At 32.0% G+C, this 23,879-nt stretch overlaps 1 protein-coding gene across 1 annotated transcript; it reads right to left on the bottom strand.

Annotated features, from left to right (window-relative positions):
* Positions 1-160: 160 nt before the first annotated feature.
* Positions 161-20,534, bottom strand: LOC145254701 (high mobility group-T protein-like). Its single transcript, XM_080113371.1, has 5 exons — positions 20,201-20,534; positions 13,618-13,789; positions 12,258-12,415; positions 8,884-9,058; positions 161-1,954 (listed from the first exon to the last, which is right to left on the bottom strand). Exons 2-5 carry the CDS (start codon positions 13,768-13,770, stop codon positions 1,682-1,684), a joined length of 759 nt encoding a protein of 252 aa, XP_079969497.1. The 5' UTR covers positions 13,771-13,789; positions 20,201-20,534; the 3' UTR covers positions 161-1,681.
* Between the last annotated feature and the right edge of the window lie 3,345 nt (positions 20,535-23,879).

The raw sequence follows: 23,879 nt of genomic DNA, 5'->3' as shown, positions 1-23,879 counted from the left end.
CTTTTCTGCAAATTTATTTGTTTTCATAATGCAATGCATCATGGCTGCCATGTTTGTTTGAAACAGAAGCACCTATGTTGAATTGATTCCAACAGAGCATAGACAACAAAGCTGTTTGAATGGTGTTTAATTAAACATTTTATTAAAAACTTTTAAATAGTTTTTCTTTTTTTTTTTTTATTGAATATTATGATTTTAGGATTCCCTTAAAGTTAATATTAACCAAAATGTAAACTTTGTATAAAATAGATTTATTTTTATTAAGACAGCTTCACAGATGAAATGAATCAGATCAGCTTGCAAAACAATAAGAATGTTATGAGGTAAGCTGATCCACCCATTTCAAGAATAAATGAACTTACCCAATGACAATAAATACTGTTACATGTAAAAGTCATGACAGAAATTCATGGCAGCTATGGCCCCAGAATCATGACATGCATTTCTGTAACATTTTTTTGTTAACTATACCACTGTATTTGTCTTGATTATTATCGACCTGCATAACTACCATACACTAATAAAATAAAACTTGTGAAAAGAAGACTTTTTTTTAGGAAATGCTAAAAGGAGGAGAAAAAATATAAATGATTGGTGTTTGTTTTTTAAAACATGTTATGGCATCTGGAAGTATAAAATTGGATTCAGATTTTATCAGAATGCTTAAAAGCTCATAGACCTAACCTGACTGAAGAACAAAATACAGTTTGATCAAAACCAAATCTTCTGCCTCAACACTTTGAACAAGAAAATCTGAACATTTTTTTTATTCCAGTCATGTTTTATCAGCAGTCAATGCTACACAAGGATGATTGTATGAAGAGTGATCTTGAATGGGCTTCACACTCACCAGACCCTAACCCCCTCAGGTTTTTATATGTGGAGTTATGTTAAAGATAGTTTTTAGTGAAACAATCCCCAGACTATTCCTTACCTGAAGAAGGCCATCACAGCCAAAATCAGCTCAGTGCCAGAAGGAGAGTGTATCAAAGTTATTGACAATTTCATACATCATATCCAGCTATGCTTATCATTAAATGGTAGTAAAACAAAGACTGCTGAGTATTCATGATTGAAACCTGGTGAACAAGGCAAACATAGATGGAAATTTATTTGTAGCAAATATGATTGGATTGCAGAAAATATTCTGAATTATAATAACGATTCCACGGGTAGCATTTAATTTTGTATGTTCCCTACAAAATATCATAAAGTCACAAATTTTGCAGAAGATATATCCATGATAAAATTATTGTAATAATAATTTTCAAGCCAAAGTAATTGACTGCATTCAAGGGAAACTTAAAGGAAACTTAAAACCCCTAGGTAAAGTGTAAATATATTTTGAACCAAATAATTAAACTAGTACCCATATATCAACCATCCAAAGACAAAATACTGGATGGATCAAAACGAGGCGTCTTGGGGGTCAGGATGCTTCTACCGAAACTATTCAGTCAGGGTTAATCGTTCTATTTAAAATGAAACTGAAACTCGTTTTAGAAAAGTTTTTAAAAATTTCAAATATAAATGGATAAACATGTTTAGAAAAGAAAGTAGTTTTTAAAATTTTAAAATAAATGAACAGAATTGGTAGACGAGATCAATACGTAACCATGAATCGACACAAATAAGTAGAATAGCGTTTTTTTTTCGTTTTAATTGTTTGTACATTAGTATATTATTCATCATCATCATCATCGTCTTCGTCGTCATCATCACTTTCGTCGTCATCATCATCATCGTCGTCATCGTCATCCTCTTCTGAATCATCAGTTTCGGGTAGTTGTTTTACCGGAGGAATTTTTATTTCTGGTTTCGTTATTTTGGCAACTTTCGGAGGTGGAGGTGAAATTTCTTCTACTTCGTCATCTTCATCTTCACTTAGCGGTTTGGGAGGTGGCTTTTCAGCCAAAGCTTCCATTGCTTGCCGGCTCTTAAAAATGTCCATTTCCTGTAAACATAACCAAAATACTAATAAATTATTGACTAATAATATAATATTAATCGTGTACTTGTTTATAAACTTGAAAATGTTACATTAGCAGATTTAATATTGCTTGGATATCAAATATGTCAGACGCAACTAATAACATCTGGGAAATGTATGAATAGCATATGTTGGATGGCTTTTAGAAATTGACTGATCTTTAGTCACGTCCTTATTTATTCCTCTTTCTCTCGAATCTATCAACCCTCTCCCTCACTCTGCTTATTCATGTATTACATAGCTAGTTTTAGACCTTGTTGCACTAACGATAAATGTTATATGGATATTTTCAAAACCAGAAAACAGCAATTCTTCCCTTTTTGTCAAACATCGCTCACGGAATATAAGGTCCACTTTGGCTTTACTTTCGGTAGTCTCATACCTCTCGCTTCCCTTATTTGTCCTTTAGTCCTCACATTCTATGAACAATTTTTCTGACAAAGGGGGAAGAATTACTGTTTTCAGGGTTGGAATCTGCCTACAAAACACTTATCGTTGGCTAGTTTTTGACCTTGAAGTGGTATTTATTTTTAGCTCCTTATACCAAGTTACTTGTCTGGAGTCATTTGATTTCCGGTTCAGCAAAAAAAAAAAAAAAAAAAAAAAAAAAAAGTTACATTCATTTCCATCTTTTAACAGTCTAAAATCTCAAAAAGTAAGAAATTTTAAAACTACTACTGAATGATAAATTGTGGCATTCCAGCTTAATAGCACCTTTCAAAAATGTAACAAAGCAATTCACTTTTTTTTCAATTTTCTTATTTTGTTGTAGCTGGAGATGGGGCATCCTACTGGATGCTAGCTGTTCACCCCCTATCTTATACATTCCAACTGAGAGATCTTTTTAGGATACTGTCACTTTAAGTGCAATTGTTTGTATCGTTCTCCTATAATTACCGGAATGATAGAGATCTTTCTAAGATTACATGAGGGGAGGGGTACACATATTGAAGTGTATATTTTTTTTTTTGGGGGGGGTCTCTTGATGCCTTAAGATAACAGAAATACTAGATTTTACTTGCACCTCCCTCCATTTTGAAAGACGGAGAGAAAAATAACTACTCCCAGCAAAGCAAATTACAGATTTGCTTTTATTAAAACCGAATCAGTTGAAATCGGGGACAAGGTGATGGTGAGTGAATGGTTAACGATACGGACTGAAAACCTGGGTGTGTCACGTTCGAATCCAGTCTGTTCTACAGAAACACTTTCACTTAGGATATTCACAGTCTTTCCTATAAGTATTCAATATCTTTCTAAAAAGGATTCTAACTAGAAAGACATTGGGGAAACCAATGCCAATAATAGAATCATCTGATTCATGCAGAATAAATGAAAGGTGAAAAATATGTCATCTGTCACATGCATACTTACATATCTTGTTTGTGCATTTAAATACACGTCTAATCTAAATAATATGGTTTCACATAAATAATTCCTATTTACAATGCCTCCCCACGGGACAGAGTTAGACACCAGGGTCGTTTTTTTAATGTGGAGAAAAGGAACAAAAATAAAAAATTGTCTCAGTTGTGAAGGATTTCTCCTTCACTAACAGAAAACAAGAAATTGAAGTGTAGCATCTGAAGAACAGATACTACACTTTGATCTTGACCCAAAGACCTACAGCAAAAAAAAAAAAAAAAAAAAAAAAAAAAAAAAAAATGAACCAAAAAGTTTCCTCCATTTTCATCTTTTCACAGTCTAAAAATCTAAAAAAAATAGTAAGAATTTTAAAACTACTACTGAATGATAAATTGTGGTATTCCATCTAAAATAGCACGTTTCAAAAATGTAACAAAACAATTCACTTTTTTTCTCCAAAATGTTTTTATTTTGTTCTAGCTGGAGATGCTAGCCGTTCCCTGACTATCTTATACATTCCAACTAAGAATTCTTTTAAGATACTAACAAGGAACTTTATGTGCAATTGTTTGTATCCTGCTCCTATAATCACTGGAAACATTCCAGAGATCTTTCTAAGATTACAGGAGGGGGGGGTACACATATTAAAGTGTATATTTTTATAACAATTGAGTAAATTAATTATCAAACAATATCATAACTAATTTAATTTTCAAAATCATTCTTTCTAATATATACACACACACACACACATATATATACACACACACACACACACACACACACACACACAATAGGCATAACTAGTTTTAACATAAGATCACAATTGGTAATTTTCATTTTATACTTTACTAATGGAAGGAGAGAGATGGTAATTCTTTTTAAACAATTTTCCACAAAATTATTTCTTAAAATATGACTAAACCACAAATTGTAAATGGCTAACCAGGTACTATTTATGTTAAGCTAACTGTTCCTACCCTGCATTGCCCAGCAATACATTTATTTGCAATTTATTTTACTTTTCTTTTTTTTGTAAACCATGTCAGAGTTGATTTTTTGTTTGTTTGTTTTTATTTTTTAACAAAATATTTTTTTTATTCCAATTAAATTCAGTTGAGCGTCATCGGAAGTTTTCCAAAATATTCTTTTGAAAGCGTTACACATTTTAAAATAATCCCAACTTAAATTTCTCAAAGAATTCAAATCGAATTACATTTTATTCCCAACAACATGCTGTAACGATTCACAAGAGAAAACTGACAAACCAAAAATCAATCATTTTGTAAAAACTAAACTATTTACACTATTGTAGTTTTTATTTCAATAATTGATTAATAGTAAATGAAAACATGAGAAATATGTGCACTCACCCACATATACAAGAAGTGATCACACAATTTTATTAATATAGACACTAGCAGGCTGTCAGGCATTGCCTGGTCATAAAATATGACTATATATGATATTTTAATTTATGCTGATTTTGTATTTATTATTAAATCAGCCAACTCTCTATTGATTCTTAGATTGTACCCAATATATAGTAGTAGTCGACTGGCCTGACCCAGTCATAAAATATGCTTAAATATGTAAATTTTAATTTATGCAGGGTTCATAATTATTATAATAGAGCCAACTAGCTGGCAGCCCGGCATTGCTTGGTCATATGATACACTTAAACATGTTATTTTAATTCATGCAGATTGCATTGGCATTATTATAGAATCATTCCTCTAATGATTATTATATATTATGACGATTAATTTGGCCGGTGGACTGATTTGAAAAAAAATTTTTTGTGTTTATTTATAATATACCAGCTGATATTTGATGTCCTGGAAAAGTCACTTCTGATTAATGTTTAATTTCAAAATATGCAAATAAAGAAATAATTTGTGGCGATTTTAAAATGGTACCTCTTTTATTGTAAATTGAACTCATTAATGAGAAAAAAAAATTAAAATAAAACGGTGAGGTAGACCCAGGTTTGAACAGGACATCAGTTGATCTGTAGTCAAATGCTCTACCATCAAAGCTATATTCCCAGATTATAATAAATCTGCTTTTTTTTTTTGTTTTGTTTTTTAAAGAAATGATTTCCTGAGATTTTATTATCTCCCTTGGTTAGTGTAAGTGTAAAATATTCACCTGTGAAAATTATTCTATTTTATCTAGAAGAGAGAAAAGCTATTTTTAAGATTGGATATTTTTGATTCGATACTTATCAGATGAATTTCTGTACAAAACATATCTAAGAACACTGCCAGATATAAATCAATTTTGTGTGAAATTTACAAAAGATAGGCTCAGCCATTTCGGAACCCATGAGGAAGGAACTCGCACACAAAGTGACTTTTATATAATATAAATCTATTGATTATTATATTTTAACTTTAAAAAGTAACCGACTTTAATGTATAAATATATATTTGCGCAAGTGTAGAAGGGACACATTTAGTCGACTTATGCCTGCCAAGTTCCAGTTTTTTAATTTTGACCTCCTAGCAGCTATTTTTACTTGCTAAACTAAATTGAATTTGTTCCACAGGTCCGAATTCCCTATATATATTAAGTTTCAAGTCTGTAGACTAAAAATTAACAGTTTAGTAGAGCTTGTTCTTCACAGACCAACAAGATCATATATTTAATGGTTGGCAATTATTTTTCATTATGTCACTTTTGTAGTATGCAAGCTTACTCAAAGCAATATCAACATGTTTGATCTCGTCATCCGTGTAAATCTGTTACTCATCTAGGAAAGTATTTTCAAATAAATAATGTTTTAAAGTTGCCAAACAAAATATACTTATGTATTATATGTTGTGAAAAATATTAAATTAAAGTATCTCAAAAAAAAAATAAATAAATAAATAAATTAAAAAAAAAAAAAAAAAAAAAACATACGACAGTTCTTCCACTCATTAGAAGGAAATTCATTAAATTGTTTTTTTATTTGACAAAAAAAAATAAAATAAAAATAAAATATAGATTTAAGATTTATTTTTTCTTTGAATAAATGTATAAAATAGCAGTTAATTAAATATTTATTTGAACAATTGTAATATTTATTTTTTCTGTAAATATTAAACATAAATAAAAAAAAAGACATTTCACAAAAAAGAAATTTAAAAAAAATAATATAAAAAGATTAGTATTATCTTACAAAGGGATCTATTTTTCTACATATTTAGAAATAAGTGATATTTCAAACTTAAGCATAACAGACTGATCAATAGACAGAACCTTTATAGATATGTTTTAAATGGAACTAATATCTCTATATAAAGCTAGGTACGTGTATATGTTTGTACACACAGGATTTACTCCTAAACTAATTAATCGCTTATGAGTTTTGGAACACCTGATAAGTGTAAGGAGTGGTAGTGTGGGTGGAAGTCATTCATGGAAATTTTGATGTCTCATTTGTGTAAAAGTTTAATGATGGGTATTAGACATTAATAAATATACCTCAAGTTTCCATTTCTTTGGTATATTTTAAAGGGTTTTAATAGATATAATACACATACAAACTCCCACTTGAAAATTCAAATATTTCGGATTTGCACTAAACTTGATCCATAGTAATTAGATATTAAGAAAATCTCCCTGAATTTCTAATTTAATTAATTTCAGCCTTAAATTTTAGATTTTTTTCAAAATCAAAATCATGCATTTTGATCAAAAATTGGAATAAGGATTTTAGACATACGGTTTAGTAATATTATATCATGGTTTTTATTCTTCATAAGCCATAAAAGTGATATAATACTGTTCTGTTTGTGAAATCGTCCTAAGGCATGTATTCTTTTAGTATAAATATATATGAATAACAAAAAAAATATCAATCACTTGGAGTCAGAGCAAATTCTGCACACAAAAGGGGCTTGATAATATCCTTTCAGAGAAAGCTTTATAATAGAGGCATCTAATAATTATAATAATTTAATAAATATTTATTAAAAAAGTAGTTCCTTCAGTCTTTTCATGAATTCCAAGATTTTAAATATATATATAACTTGTACTTATCCAAGTAGTGCAAGTAATTTAGATGCAGGGGGATATAATAATATTGTGGGGTTTGCATTCATACCAGACAATTTCATTTTATGATATTTATAAATTGAAAATGGATACGACCTTATATATTCAAAAACTATATTAACCAAAGAAAACAAATCTGTTTTCATTTTTATAATCATCTGTAATTAGCACAAGTCACCCATATCTCACTTTTAATATTTACTGTATGTTGATTCAACCATTTTATAATTTCTAATATCTCTGTGACTATTTAGGATAAGAGCAAATCTATTTTAGAATGGTTTCTTAATTATTTTGCCATCTAATTTACATAGTGTGCCTGGATATACAATAAACAAGCACGTCAATTAGATAAAAATAAAGACTTATTTTGATAAAAAAAAATGACAAATGTCAGTTTATGAATTTTAAAATGACATTAAACTAGAATAAATAGTAGTGGTGGTCGTCACTGGTACATTTAATACCTCTCTCATATATATATATATATATATATATACATACACACACACACTAAACGTACCGGTGACCACTATTACTACATATATATATATATATATATATATATATATAACATCTATCCCTAACGATGACTCCAGAAGGATTGGAAAGTACTCAGACATGATAAGTATGGCAATCACATCAGCCAGTTCCTGTCAGAAGAGAAGACCATTATTTGCAAGTTGGAAAGGATCAAAAACAGAATTAATAGACAAAAGCGTCCATTTTATATAATGATTATATATATATATATATATATTAGTATTCGTATAATTAATCTTCTAAGTATGATATTATCTTTCAGCCTTCAAACACAAGATTGGCTTAAAATATATAAAACCTACTTGGCAGCAATCAAGATACCATTTTATTTTTATTTTGTTTTAAAATATAGATTTCTCTGGTTTGTCTGTTTTATGGCTGATCTACCCTTATGCAATCAGTTGCTATTTAATCTATAGCTGAACGAAAGAGATTCATATGTTTCCAAACATACAATAAACTTTCATAAGAACTTGTCTTCTTACAATCACTGCAAAAAAAATTTCCTTTCTTCTTCCATGTGCCTAACATCAAACGAACTTCCTGTGGCACACGTTACCACAAGATTATTTCTGAGGGATACAACATTGTTCTCTTCAAATTTAATGTAAATAAACATTTACCATAAACTGTCTTCATAAGTTGTTAACATTTACCCTTAAGTGGCTTTTAGTCTTGATAAACGGTTAACTAATTCATCAGTATACAAAAAAAAAAAAAAAAAAAAAAAAACGGATTCTGTCAGTCGTTCTTAAATTTGAAAATAGCATTTTAATCACTAAACATGCAGGGACAGATTTCAAGACTATCCTGTCTTACATTTTAACTTTATTCAACAACATTATCATTTTATAACAAAATAAAAAGACCTATAAAACCTTAAAAGGTCATGAATCTTGACCATTTAGTTTTAGCATTTTTTGTCTTTTCTTTTTCATCACCTTTTTATATCGGAGTTTGTCCTTCGTCGCCTTCTTTTCGTACATTCCCTTCACCTCGGGACTCATGGTTTTCCATTTCTGACCCAACATTGTGGCAATTTCGGATGGTTTCAAGTTTGGATTTTGTTGTAATGATTTTGGACGTTCATCTTTGCAAAAGAAAAAAAAGGCTGACCTGAAAATAAAGATACAATTCATGAGAAAAAAACAACAGGTTTTGGATTTTTTTTTTTAAAAATGATCAATTTATTTCAATTATTTGGAATACTATTTCCACCTTGATGATTATATTCACCTTTTGCAGGTTCATCTTTTTAAACTTGGAAACCTTCCACATGAACTTGAGAACCTATACAGAATTTATTTAATTGATTAAATGAAGGGTTCAGTTCAAAATTCCATACAGATTCCAAAGTTTGACTATAAGGTTTCAGAGTTCAAAAAGATGTAACTGAAGGTCAGCAGTTACATTAGCCGAAATAAGAATAGTAACCGGAATAATTTAAACCCTCATAACAATTTTTAAAAACGTAAATCTAAAATTAAAGTTAAAAACCTCACTGAAGCAAGTAAATTTATAACTTGACATTTAGCACCACCGAATGTATTAATAATATGCGATATCCATAACCTGAAAGCATTTCTTGCAGGGCATGAAAATGGTGAAACAACCAGAGTTTTCCCCGGAAAATCCATTCCGTTACATTTTTACTCATATCATGTTTAATGTTTGTGCAAAACTTTTTAAAAATTCCAAGGCATAGTTATTGAGAAAAGTGCGGACAGACGAACAGATGAGGGTGAATTTACCGGTTCACCCTCCTTTTGTCAGGGGACCAAATATTTAATTTAAATTGAATCTAAAAATTACCTCGGATTTATCTTATGTTATGTACAATTTGTTGTACTTTAAAAAATTGTAGCTAAAAAAATTATATACATCTACATCATTAATTGCTAAATTTATTACTAATAATAGATAAAAATTGTTTTCAAAGGCAACAAAATGTACACAACATAAATCCAAGGTAATTTTTAGATTACATTTAAATTAAATTTTTCTATTTTACTTTGTAAAGTTTATAAAAGTGCATTCTGAAAATTGATAAATTAAATCTTTAATTTCTAAAGTTAAATAAAAAAACAAAAAAACAAAAACAAAAAAAAAACTTTAACAATTTTCATGTCTTGCAAAAAATGCTTTTCTAACTTATACATATGCTCCACATCTAATATGTGATATCCAGAATCTGAATAACGTTTGATGACTCGGGTAGTGCAAGGACTGTCCTATGAAAGCAAACTATAGAACAGTGGTTCCCAACCTTTCAAATATGGTGACCTATTTTAGAAGAAGCAAGGAGTATAAAAGCCAAGTACATCCAAGGATGAAGTACTGTTGCCACAGCTGGGTAGGAGCTGCTAAAAATACTCTATCCTGCCTTGACGGAGTACAACATAGGCTTAGTGGGGGATGCCCTTTTCTCTTCCCTGCAACCTCTCTCCTAGGGGAGAGACGTTGCGAGCATGTCTTTGTTTTATCGTTACTTCCATGGCAGGTGCTCGTCTGAGCTCCAATCCCTGCCCCCCCCTCGTAGATCTTTCACAAAACACCCATCTAGATGAAACCACTCTCAAAATTTTTTCCCACTTTTTATCTGTGCTAAAATTAAAATGTAGATTCCATGAACAAAGCTTCTTTCTTAGAAGTGCACGCTTGTGGAACTCCGTTCCATCTGCCTGTTTCCCACCTGACTACAACTTGGATATCTTCAAGTCCAACATAAACAAATTCTTGATGAACCGCCCCTTAAGTAGACACTTTATCAAATCTCAACATTAATGTACTGTACACGCAATAACCCTTATCACCAAGTGGCTTCCAGGCCTTGATAAAATGGTGACCACCTTGTAAAAAAAAAAAAAAATGCAATGTCAATCCTTAAAATATCTTATATATTCATTTTTAGTCCAACCAACTGCCATTTACTGCAATTATTGAAGTATAGATTAATTATTTGTAAAGTAACTATATATTTCGTAAATTTATTCATAAAAAAATTTCAAATCTGCTACAAAAATTGCAAATCAATTTAAAATGATTCAAAATACACAAATTTTCCACAACAATGTAAAGTATGTTTATGAACGGACCTCAATGAGATGGCTAGAACAGTAGAACCCTAGGATACCGCATTAAAAATTACTAACAAAATACAGTACAGTATATAATACACATGTATATAATCAAATAACATAAATAACACCGTAAGGCCAGGCAAATACTGTAACCAGAGGTTGGAAAAACATTGTATTCCACATAGTGCCCTGGAAAAAACTATCTAAGGGTCATTGTATCCGGGGTTCTACTATATTACAGATTTTTAGCCAGCAATTCTATTCTGGGTTCCATTGTCAATATGACATAGCTCAATTCATCTTCCACATTTAATTGATTTCAGTACTTGTTTTTAAAGATGAGAAGTTGGGCCAATGCTACTTCACATAAATTGTTGGGAATGGCATTAAATCTTTATTGCGATTTTTGATATTACTGGGAATTTTGTGAAACTTTTGCCCAAAATTCTTGTAGCTGCAGTTTATAAATATTTTTTTTCCCCCCACTGTGTTTTATATAAGTCATATTGGACTCAAAATCAATTGGCAACTCCATAGCATTGGTGTCATGACTTTAAATGGGGGTGGGGGTCATGTTCCACAGGTTAGAAACCAATGCTATAGAGAACTATTTTCTCCTTTGCATACCAACATTTATGTGGTGATCTTATTTTGGCCTAAAATCTCTTTACTTTCTATTATCTTTTCGAGGATCTGCTATTCGCTCTTGCACTTGAAAGATTTGCGTGGTAATTACCAGAAACGGATTTCAATCCAACCAGAGGAGGGCCATTTTCTCACTCACTTTCCATCTTGAACTTTTAACAAACATAATAAATGCACCAAGGATGCAACAGTTCAAAGCAAAATTGGACAAGTATTAGGACACTATCCTCTTCTGTATAAATTTCTGATACCCCACCCCGATAGACATAGCAACATGATAGTTTTATTTATTTTTTTCTTTTTACAAAATTTATTGAATTGAAAACCTGTAGTTTTTAGAAAGCCAGTAATAATGCCAGATTTTATTTTTAAATAAACGTTTTATTTATAATCAAGTTTTCAAAGATGTAACACCTTATTCCTGAAGAAGGTGTTATATCATTGAAAATCTGATTATAAACAAATGCTTTTTTTCTTTTTAATTTGCATTGTACTGGCTTTCTAAAATTACAGATTTTATTTAAATCTAAACACTTACACACTCACACATATGCAACATCAATGAAGAAAGCAAAATGTCAGATTCTTACAAGGAGCGTTTTGGGGCATTTGGATCTTTGACTCTTTTCTTCTTGGGTTTCTTTTGTTCGACAGGTGGAGGCATATGACTGGCCAATTCCGTTTCATATCGCATCTTCTGCCGTTTTGCCATTTCTTCAAATAAATCTATTTCTTCAGGTATCATTGTCTACAATAGAAAAAACAAAAACGGGGGGGGGGGAACAGATTTACAATGTGAAGGTTCAATTATGCAACATAGAAAAGTATTTAGGTGTAATCTGTAGACAGTTTAGTTAGTGCAAACTGAAACTGAGCAAACAAGGTTCAAGCTAAGCACAGACTACAATGTTTACTTTGAACTAATATCATTGGAAAAAAAAAAAAAAGTATAAATATTTCCCATTACTTCCAGCTATAAGTAGAAGAAACTAAACTCTTAACCCTTAGTAGAGCAACATCAATTCTTTAGATAGGTTGCTTCAGTTAGGAGTAAGAAATCAATACAGTAGACTGGATTCTGTAGCTTTGGTTGGCAATCAATATTATGTAAGAATGATTTAAAAATCTATACTTGCCCAGAATTCCTCCATATTAAAAAACACAAGAAAAATCTGTATGATATGAGGTTGACAAGAAAGTTCTTGCAGAATTTTAAATTTGGATTTCAAATCATGCATTTTCACATAAGTTTTTGTTATAATACCTTTACTTTATATATCATTTTAAAAAGCATATTTCGCTCTATCTGATCATGTAAATTACAATCATTTTAAAACAATTGCATTTTCTTTTCAGAATGTTGAATACAAGATAGAAAAAGCAAATTCGCACGATTTCCTTATTTCAATTCAAGCTAGGCCAAAAAACTGCTGAAACAGCTCACGATATCAACGAAGCATTTGGCCCAAGAACCACTATTGAACGCACAGCACAATGGTGGTTTAAGAATTTTGAAGATGATGAGCATAATGGTCAACCATCAGATGTTGACAATGATCAATTAAGGGCCTTAGTCGAAGCCAATCCATGCACAACTGTTTGAGAACTTGCTTCTGAATTAGATGTAATGTATACAATTATTTCCAACCACTTAAGAGATTGAAAAGAAAAAAAAAAAAAAAGACTTTATAAATGGATGTCTTGCGAATGTTATGCAGTGTCATCTTAAAATAAGACCGAGAATTTTTTTCAATGATTATTAAATAAAAAAATACATGCACAGGAGAGACATAGGCATGAGAGTAAGCTGAGGAACTGATTTGCCAGAAATTAAAAAGTACATTAGCTGACTATAACTTATTTGAGAAATTTTCATTTCAATATATGGAAAATCTTTTCTCTTAAGAAAAAAAAAATGGTCAAGAAAAAAAAAAAAAAAATTCAACTTACACTCCATTTTTCTGAGCATTTTCGAGAGAAGACAGCAAAGTCTAATTTAACTCCAGGATGCTGTATTTCATGTTCTTCTTTGCAAGCCTTCAGGAAAAAAACATAAGCTGTGGAATTAGTATCCTGAGCTTTGGGGTCGGCCTTCTTACCCATATGGTCTGATTAATAAAACCTGAAAATAAATGAATCAACTGATTAGAATTAAAGACAAATGGATGAATTTCAATAAAATGTATTATGCAAGAGTCAGTCTTTCTCGCTCTCTATTAGTCAAGTAACGTATTCACAGACTCGGACATCTACCAAATTACTCTACTAATATCATTTTTGTCCAGAATTCCCTCGTATTAAAAAATAAAGAAAAATCTGTATGGTATATAGACTCATAACGAAATGAAAAATTCCAAAAATCACATAAATTAATCAAGTAGTCTTATTTTTAAATAAGAAAATCAAATTTGAGTATTTGAAAAGTGATTATCTTGATATTTAAAAAAAAAAAAATCTTAACAAAGGGACTTAACTCAGCAATACTTCATTGCTATTAGATTAATGTTGTAATCCCTATGAATTCTCATTAATTGCTTAAAAATTTTTATAAAAATAAAAAATACTTTAGCAATTTATGTAATTTTTGGAACATATTTTCATTTTGTTACTGGTGCATACAGATTTTTCTTTATTTTTGTTTTTTAATATAAAAAGATAATTCCAAACCAGAACCATATGTATTCAGAGACAAAATCAATTTGGAAAGTTTAGATTTTCTAAATATAATTGAGGTGCTGTATTTACACTTGGTTCATATTAAATGATCAAAAAGTCTGCAACTAAATGTTAACTAAGCAAAGAAAAACATAATTATTTTCCACTCCTATTATGCCTATTGAAAGATGATTTTTGATAAATTCATGGTTTTAAATAGCATTTGATGATAAAACTGCAATTAAATATGCTACAGGGTGGAACGATAAAATTGTCGCCCTAGAAAAGACGACATAATGCCATGTTTAATGAAAACCAGTTTTCTTTTGTTGTTGAAAACCATCTACTAGTTGGCCAGTTGTGTATACATCCCAAGAGTGAGAGGAGCCTCCTATCATGTCTGAAAGTGACACAATGTTCAACAAGCAAGATCCGAGATGCCTCACTGTACAACTCATGCTCTCTAATGATCCAAGTTACAACAGGATGATTGCCAGGACCCCTAAAATACAAATCCGAGCAGTTCAACGCTTGAGGGCACAGCTCAAAATGAGAGCCACGGTTATGGCTTCAAGTGAGGGCCACATTATGCCATCTCACATCTTCGAAGTTGGCTTGAAAGTCAACATTAAAGTGTAGCTAGATGTGTTGAAGAGTGTGGTGATCCCCTGTTGTAATCAGGTGGCTACTGCCAGACCCTGGGTGTGGCAGTAAGACTTAAGTCCAAAAGAGACCCAGGCTTTGCTTCAGAAGGAGTGCTATGACTTTGTACCCTTCTCTCACTGCCCCCCCTCCTCTCTGACCTAAACCCTACTACTTCGTTTGGTGATATGTCAAGAACATCACCAACATGACCTTCCACAACACCAAAGACAGCCTGATCGCCACCATCACCAAGCTCCAGCCGGCGCTTGTGATAAAGGTATACTCCTAGTTCATGCGGCAATTGAGGCTGAAGGTGGTTACACTCAATAGATGTCAGCTCTACTACACAATAAAGTTATGTGAATTGATTTTTTCAATAAAAGTTTTAAAATAAAGCTGTAATGTTATTTTCTTTAGGGTGACAAATTTATCATTCCACCCCCTGTATAAAGAAAAGAAAATTATAAACATTTTTATTACATCAAATAAAATAGTTTAAAAACAAATTTTTTTTAATTGCTTTGACCTTAAATTTTTATAACACCATCTTTTGTCATATTTCCTACTCCAATAGACTCCGCCTGATTTTCTTTCTTAATAAAAAAATTTTGGTTCTTCATTATTTTATTTCCCAGGGCTGCTGAGTCAGAGTTTGAACTTGTAGGAGTCAGAGTCATAAAAATGCTAGAAAGCAGAATTAAAGTGAGTTTTCAATTTGTGAAGAATCGACAGTTTAAATATTGGAAAACTTTAAAAATAAGGAGTCAATGTCAGAATGTTTGTACTCCTGCGACTCAGAATGTTTGTACTTCTATGGAGTTATACCTTCATACGCCACAATCCGTTTTTTTAAGATAAATAAAAACTAAAGACACATTCATTAGAAACACAATATAAGGAAACAAATATTAAATTTATTTAACAATTTTAACAAAATTCGCAGTGCAGCAATATCTAGATTTGGACATGTAAAAATAGTGTTCAAATGAGATTTTTCACATAAGGTTAGTTTAAAGAGAGGAATAGGAATTAAACAGAAAATTTCATTAGAAGTCGAGTCGAATGGTAGGACTATATATCAGGATATAACGTTATGAACAGGAAGTCTGAAATAAGACTTGCAGATGAAGAGAGAAAAATCTTTTGCAAGTGACCTGTGAGTTGATTATTTGAATTCTTTTTTTCTTCACCTGACGCTTTTGAATGATAAATTTTCCAGTGCTGTAAAACAAAACATAATTAGTTGATGGATTTAATTAAAAATTGAATCATAAGTTAAAAATTATATCCCTTGGGGTTCCTTGATAACTAAATTATTTTTATAATTCGTGTAAACTTACTTCCGACTAGATAAAAAAATTTGAAACCGTAGAGTGCAGAGTTATGTCCCTTTATTTTTCCTGCCAAAACATGGCGACTTTTACACCTGATGAAGGTCGGAGGTTACATCGACCGAAACGTTGTGCAGATAATATTCAAGATGTGAAAACAATTGTCCGATTAATCTAAATAATTGGAAACATTCATACCTGATCTCAAAAATTCAGAAATGCTAAAAAAAAAAAATCATTGAACAAGAATATTTTTGGTGTTTGTGTATTGTTTTTAATTCTTATCTTTTATTATAGTTACCACAGAAGCAAGAAGATGACCGAGAACACAGAAACAAACTCATGGAAGCTGGATGGAAATTGTCGATTGCCCATTATTCATAATGTTATTATACATTTTCTAAAATTTACACCACGTTCCTAATTTCTGTGACTCCATGTATTTTTTGGCCATCTCAGTACACATTACTTTTAACTGCAGGTATCATACTGTTACAATATTTTCTTGAGGCCATAAATTTTTGTCTATTTCTAGCAGACTTATGGTGGAATGATTGCTGCCTATTCAAAATAGCAATTACACAGGTCGAATCGATCATTGGAGATAACAAGACTTACTATAGAAATTATTTTAAAATTTAGGATGGGGGATCAGTTTTACATAAAAATTTAACAAAATGACTACAGATTCTTTGGTCAGGAGTTTCTAACTTGATAATGTTTTAAGGACATATAGCAAGAAATGGCAAATTGAAAAAACAGGCATAAAAAAATTAACCATAACCCTAAGTCCGGGTGGAAATGAAAACAAAAACAACACCTCACACACACAATTGATTTCAAACAATTGCACTTAAAGACATGGTCAGAATCTTATAAAGATCTCTCGGTTGGAATATCTGAGTTAGCAGGTGAATGTTTTGCATCCGGTAGGATGCTCCATCCCAGCTTGAACGAATTGCTAAGAAAATTAAAGAAAAAAAAAAAGACAACTTCCAACAAGTTAAGAAAATGGCTAAGATTTAAGTAAAAAAAAAAAAAAAAAAAAAAAAAAATTAGTTAACACGCCATTAAAATGTTATCTGATCAAAAAGTGGGTGTTCATTTTATACTAAATTTATACGCTAAACTTATAAGCCCCCCCCCCTCTCTAAACTAACATTTTGTTTTATTTATTTCTATCGCCCAGTTTTTCAGTCTGTTTATATGCAATCGAAAAAAAAGGGGGGGTGTAGAGTCTTTCTTTTGGGCTGAACTAGCATATGGTGTGGGTGTGTGTGTACTCAGATGCAACATTTTTTTTTATTGTTAAACTTTTAGAGCGGGTACTCAAAATAGACACCTTTATTCGATCAAAAATTCTTAGTTCATTTCGATAAATAAGTATTAAGTAAATAAGTATTGTTCATTTAAAAACTATATCTAACCGGCGCACCGCACGCACCGGCGCTCGGCACTGTCCGAGTGTTTTTACTTTCAGATTTCAAATCTATAAAAACTTTTAATTGTTTAATACATAATGAATTGCTAAGAATGTTAAAACTCCAATCTATCGTTCCCCCCTCCCCAAACTTTCACAAAAGAAAAAAAACACTCCACTAGCTACAATCACTATATATGATTTCGCCACTCTTTATCTGCTTATGTCTAAACGCAGATTCCATGAACAAAGCTTGTTTCCCATAACTGCCCGCCTGTGGAACAGTGGAAACACTGTTCCGCTCTGGCCTGCTTCCTGGTTGAATACAACATGGTAGCCTTCAAATCCAATGTAAACAAGTTCTTGTTGAGCCATCGTCGTAGATAAATTCTACCTAATTCACACCATTAACGATTATACCACCACTTTACATTCATTAACCCTTATCCTCGAGTGGCCTTCAGGCCTTGATAACTGGCGACACCGAAGTAAAAAAAAAAAAAAAAAAAAAAAAAAGAAAGATTTCCTATTTGTCAGATTAAATGCTTCTAACTAGTTATTACTAGTTAGAAGCTTAATTACTAGTTATTTTTCAATGTCGAAATTTCACAAATTCATTTCCGTACTTATGCAGAATTCGGACCGTGTTGAAATAACATTATTTAGAATCTGATTATTAACATGGGAAGGGGCGTTTTGTAATTATTTTGTATTTTCATCTAACAATTTAATAAACAAAAGATATAAAAAAAAAAAAAAAGGTAAAACTATACAAACACCGTGACAGCGAATTAACCCTACCCCTAACCCTAACGCTGTCACGGTGTTTGTATAATAATACCAAAAAAAAATGAATTTAATTTGAAAATTCTATCGAAAAAAAAAAAAAAGCATGGTCCGTGTTACTGTTCTGTATAATATATATATATATATATGTGTGTGTGTGTATTTTGTCACTCATTCATTGACAAAAGATTAAATTGCAGCCTTGTTTACTAAGAAACTGGCATGCATTCTGGTGGATTTAATTTTGTAATTTTATTTTGTGCTATTTTAATAAATATTCGATTAGTCATATTTTTTTAATCGTGTACATGTCACGAAGTGGCGAGAAACTTTTTTTTTTTTTTTTTTAAGGTGGAGATTTTACGGTACTCATGCAAAGAGTAATCCGTGCTGAAATAATAACGTTATTTAAAAAGCCATTCTTAACATGGGGAGGGGAGGATGTTTTGTACCTATTCTGTTACAATTGAATAAAAAAAAAAAAAATAAAAAAAACTTTAATTAAACGTGGAAATACGGGGTTTGTATTACTATACACAGATTCGATAAAGTTGTCAAAAAACAAATATATAACAAATAAATGTTATCAAAGGCAAGAGAAGTTACTTTTCTACCAAACTGGATATATTTTTTGTGTTTTTATTCAATGTAACATGTTTATTCAGATCGAAAAACATGCAGTGTTTACCGATGTATTGGAAAATTCAAAATGGCGCCCGCGCCCGACTGTCTCTTTAACACGGTAAGTTTGGCAAAAGATGTTATAAATAAAAAACTAGACAAAATACTATTAAAAAACAACCGAATATATGTCAACTTATGTCACGGTAACATATATTGAGCGAATTTCTAACAGTATTTTGTCTAGTTTATTATTTATAATACCTTTTCCCAAACTTGCCCTCTTTGAGAGAGAGTCGGCCGCCATTTTGAATTTTCCAATACATACATCGGTAAACACTGTCAGCTTTTCGAGCTGAATAAACATGTTACATTAAATAAAATCACGAAAAATATGTCCACTTTGGTAGAAAAATAACTTATCTTACCTTTGATAACATTTATTTGTTATATATTTGTTTTTTGACAACTTTATCGAATCTATGTGTACAGTAATACAAACCAGAAATACGATTTAAAAAGTAGCGCGGATCACTCTCTGCATTAGCACCGTTTTCGGGTGACGCCAAGTTTTATAAACTACGGAAACGCATAACATTTTTTACGTTCAGGGTTTTCTCTTTATGAGCCTTATTTTCCATGCATAAACATCAAATATGGTAAACATTTTGTGCTTCCGTAATTTATTACTATTATTACAGACAGAACATGGCGATACTCGTAATGTTTTCATGTACGTAATAAAAATTAAAGAAAACACCTTTTTTTTTTTTTTTTTAAATACTTGTAATAAAAAAATGCACTGAAATTCTAGCAGAATTATAAGGAATATTTGAACTATTAGAAATAAATAAATAAAAATGTTTCTAAATATTTAAAGAAAACTTTTTAGTACAATTTAATTGACAATTCAAATGTTTACAATTAACTTGTAAACACCACAAACAAACAAATGGTGATTATCAGCAAGTTTTTATGAATTATTCATACCAATTTGTGATAATTAAAAGCTTAAAATGAAGATGCACAAGTAAATTAACAAATATAATATAGATGCATTGATATAAATACATACCTATGTACAACAAAAATGTCAAATATTGTCTTCTTTAGTCGATTAGGAATCCAGGTCAGCGACCATTTAGGTTGAAAACGAGACTGCCAGTCGGAAGTAAGCGATAATTTAGCTAACTATATTCATGCATTAGTTGTGTCTCGTCATTCAATGTTAATACTTTGGACTCTTCCTATTATTGTTGGTAACTTCTTAATATATGGCTAGATATTATTTACGGTGAAATATGTTTGAATATTGTTCCCAAACAATTTATTTATATCTTTCTTATTCTACTGAAACTCTGCGAATAATATCTTCCTTGCTTGTTTCTATCTTGTTATCCATCATACTCGGTGATGTCACAAAAGGCGAATGGAATGACGTCATAAAGGTATCCGACTAGGGATTTTTATCCTCCCCCCCCCCCAAAAAAAAAATCAACAGAAATTAGACCATTCCTGTAATGATTTGGTCCTTGCTGATTTTGCGGTGTGGTGCTAGTTGTGTGCAGTTCTAAGAGGTCCACCCTCTCAGGCTTTGCTGTCTCTCTTTAAGAAGTTAGTTTATTGCTAAACAACTGAGGCGCCCTTACCAAGGAATGCCGACGGGGCTACCCAGGCGCTTTTTGCAGGTCAGAGTCCCTCTCCTTGGGGGGGGGGGCTGACCTCTCAATCCCACTTTCCGACCCTGGTGTCTAAGTTCTTGCAGTTGGAAAGAATTAAATACCTTCATAAGTTACTCTCTTTCTTTCTCCAATTCGTTTTGTCGTGGCTGTTGCAAATACGCTTTCCTCCTTACTTCCAAAGCAAATAGGTTTTCGCAGGAATGTGAGAGCAGCTGAGACTGAATCGCTTAGTGATTTTGTAGAAGACCAGGATATAATAATATGCTAACTCGCCACAAGAAAATAATGAAATGAATGGAATTGAAGGAAACAAAGACTCAATTGATGGATAAGATAAACGTTGTTTATTTGCTGTTGAAAGAATGTTTTAGATATAACATGTGTTCATGTCCGCGCGTGTGTAACCAATGTTCGTTGCGGGACTGGTGTTGTAGAAAGAAAAGGAAATGTGTGTTCATCTCACTATCGTTTGTTCGCGCATGGGAAGAGAAAGGAGTAACGTAGTGAAAATGAGAATGATAGTCCAGCGTGTAGATGAAGAAAAGGATAGAGAGTTGACATCAGTTAGTAGTCAGCTACGCGAAGGTGTTCTCAGGAACCAGTAGTAGATAGAGAGAGAAAGAGTGAGAATGTGTACATACGGTCTGTTAGCTCGTGCCCCATACATAGTCGCAGGGGACGTGACGCGTGCGAGCGTGCGCCTACCGAAAGGGAGGCGGCTGGTTAGCCCAACCTCTCTGGTCAAGAGCTGATCCTAAAAGAAAGAAACCAGTTATTGCTCTTTGGTTTATACTTGTTTCCGGTGGTCTTTTCGCATGTGTGTGTTCGTGTGCGCTTGTGTGAGTACATGTGTGTACATCAGCGTGTGTGCATGTGTGAGTACATGTGTGTACGTCAGCGTGTGTGTATATACACGTGAATGTGAGTGTATGTACGCGAACGTGAATATATGTACGTGTGTGGACGTAGGCGCGTATGTTTGTGTGCGCATATGTATGTGACAAGTAATATAGCTTGAAATGTGAATGTGTGTTTTTGTGCAAGACTAGAAAAGGCTCGCACAATTTCTACAATTGTAAAAAATGCAAACGGCTCGAATTGCTACACTCTTTCTGTCTCCGCTTTGTTGGAATTCACTTTCCTCTTCATTCCCAATATGACGAGATCCCTGGCGACACCAGATGATCCAAAAGCAAGTAAGATTTCACAGGAACGTGTTAACTAAAAGTATTTGGTGCAACTAAACTATAATAGCAAAATTTGGAAAACGAAAATATTGATTAAAAAAAAAAAAACAATGGTATCTACTGACTTTTTGTACCAATTTCAACTAAAAGCAATACTATCTATTTAATAGACATGCCATACTTTAATATTAACACATTGTTAAAAAAAGCACGAGTTTTCTATCTTTATTGTAAAAAACGTTGCCATATTTCTTTGGGAAGACATAACAAAGGAAGTAACTCAGTTATGCTAAAAACAAGGCAAAACGCACAATTTATTAAAAAAAAAAAAAAAAATGGCAATAGTTACACGCTATTTAGCTACCTTTAGAATTCTCCAATATTTTTTAGCCAAACATTTAATTTTCGCTAATTTTCACCAAAAAATGTTTTCTTCAACAATTTTTTCTACGTTATCGTTTTTCATAATTTTCCGATATATTCATTACTGTAACTTGACAATTAAGTAGAGACCATTGGTTTGCCTTGAAATTCAATATTAAAAATTTCGAATTTCGCTATTATAATGTAGTTGTGTTGTAGAGAGCTGAAAGGTGGTGTGAAGGTGTCAATCGCCCATACAATTAATAACAATAATAATAAGACAAAAGGCAAACACATAACGGTAATAGCAAAGAAGGATGACAAACACAGATGATAGGTTAAAGACGATGTGTATTGTGTTTTATTTTTATCAAGAAATAAATGGTAAAATGTATGGCAATGGATATAGGATAAACTGGAGCAAGAACAGGCTCTCGTGAGGTTGAGATTCTTGAGTCCTTGGGGTAGGAACTAGTAGTTGTATGTCAGTGGGCACTATTACAGGTAACTGGAGGTCAGCGGGCACTGGTACGGATAGCTGGAGCAGGTAACTGGAGTCACTGAAAGTGAGCCAGAGTTGAAGCAGATTCAGGAATTCAGGAACTGGAGTGGCAGGTTGTGAGGGGGAAAACCAGGAGTCAGGCAGTAGTAGAGAGTGGAGTGTGCATTGGATTCTGAATCCAAGAAAGTTTATCTAACATATAAAGTTATCTTGACAGGTTTTTCAAGTCAGACCAAAGTAGCATTTAAGCTGAAAAGGCAAACTTTGTTTCTGATTAGCCAATTTTCATTTATTATTGTTGTACCATGTTATTGGAAATATAATAATGTACTTTGCTACAATTTATTTTAAAAATCACATAATTCAGCCCAGACGACTGGTAATATGAAATAATTTTAGAAAATCAGCTAAAAATAAAAGTCAGCAAATGATATAACTAATATGTTAATCAAAGAATAATAACAGGAGTTGTTTACCTTACAACTAAAATTTTATTTATTTTCCTTTGTTTCATTTTAGTTCAGTCAAAGTTCTCCGAAATTAATTCCTAGGACTAATGTAGCAGAGTCGTTAAATGTTGTCGGAAAAGTAAAATTTATAGATGAACAAATAAAAAAACAATGCTCACTAACTGCGTGATTAACAAACTGGGTGGATTTATTATGAGCAACGAGTGCAAGACATGCTTATAAGAAAGTCAGAAGGAGAATGTTTTTAACATGTCTGTTCAGCTTGGTATCCCAGGGGTAAGAGAGAGAGAGAGAGAGAGAGAGAGAGAGAGAGAGAGAAAGAAAGAGACAGAGAGAAAGAGAAAAGGAAAAGGAAGTCGATATCGCCATCTATAGGCTGAAATATGCAACTGCTGGAAATAAGGAATGATAACCATATATGTCTCAAACTGGAGGTGGTCGTGCATTGTGTTTGTGTGTGTGCTGCATGCAAACTAGGCTGGATAGTAGTTTGACAACACGTCTCTTTACTAACACTTGATCTCTGTAGGACATACATAGATATCTATAT

The sequence above is a fragment of the Euprymna scolopes genome, chromosome 3 (genome assembly GCF_053919585.1).
Source record: "Euprymna scolopes isolate OS-2025 chromosome 3, ASM5391958v1, whole genome shotgun sequence".
In the NCBI taxonomy this organism is placed as follows: Eukaryota; Metazoa; Mollusca; class Cephalopoda; order Sepiida; family Sepiolidae; genus Euprymna; species Euprymna scolopes.
Note: the sequence above shows the minus strand (reverse complement) of the source record. Positions and strands in the feature narration are given on the sequence as shown.

Excerpts from the sequence above, each read along its gene's own strand:
- LOC145254701 (XM_080113371.1), bottom strand. The coding sequence starts at position 13,770 with ATGGGTAAGAAGGCCGACCCCAAAGCTCAGGATACTAATTCCACAGCT. Across the intron at positions 12,416-13,617 it reads AATGCTCAGAAAAATGGAGT|ACAATGATACCTGAAGAAAT; the intron begins GTAAGTTGAATT and ends TTTCTATTGTAG. Across the intron at positions 1,955-8,883 it reads ACAAACTCCGATATAAAAAG|GAAATGGACATTTTTAAGAG; the intron begins GTGATGAAAAAG and ends TTATGTTTACAG.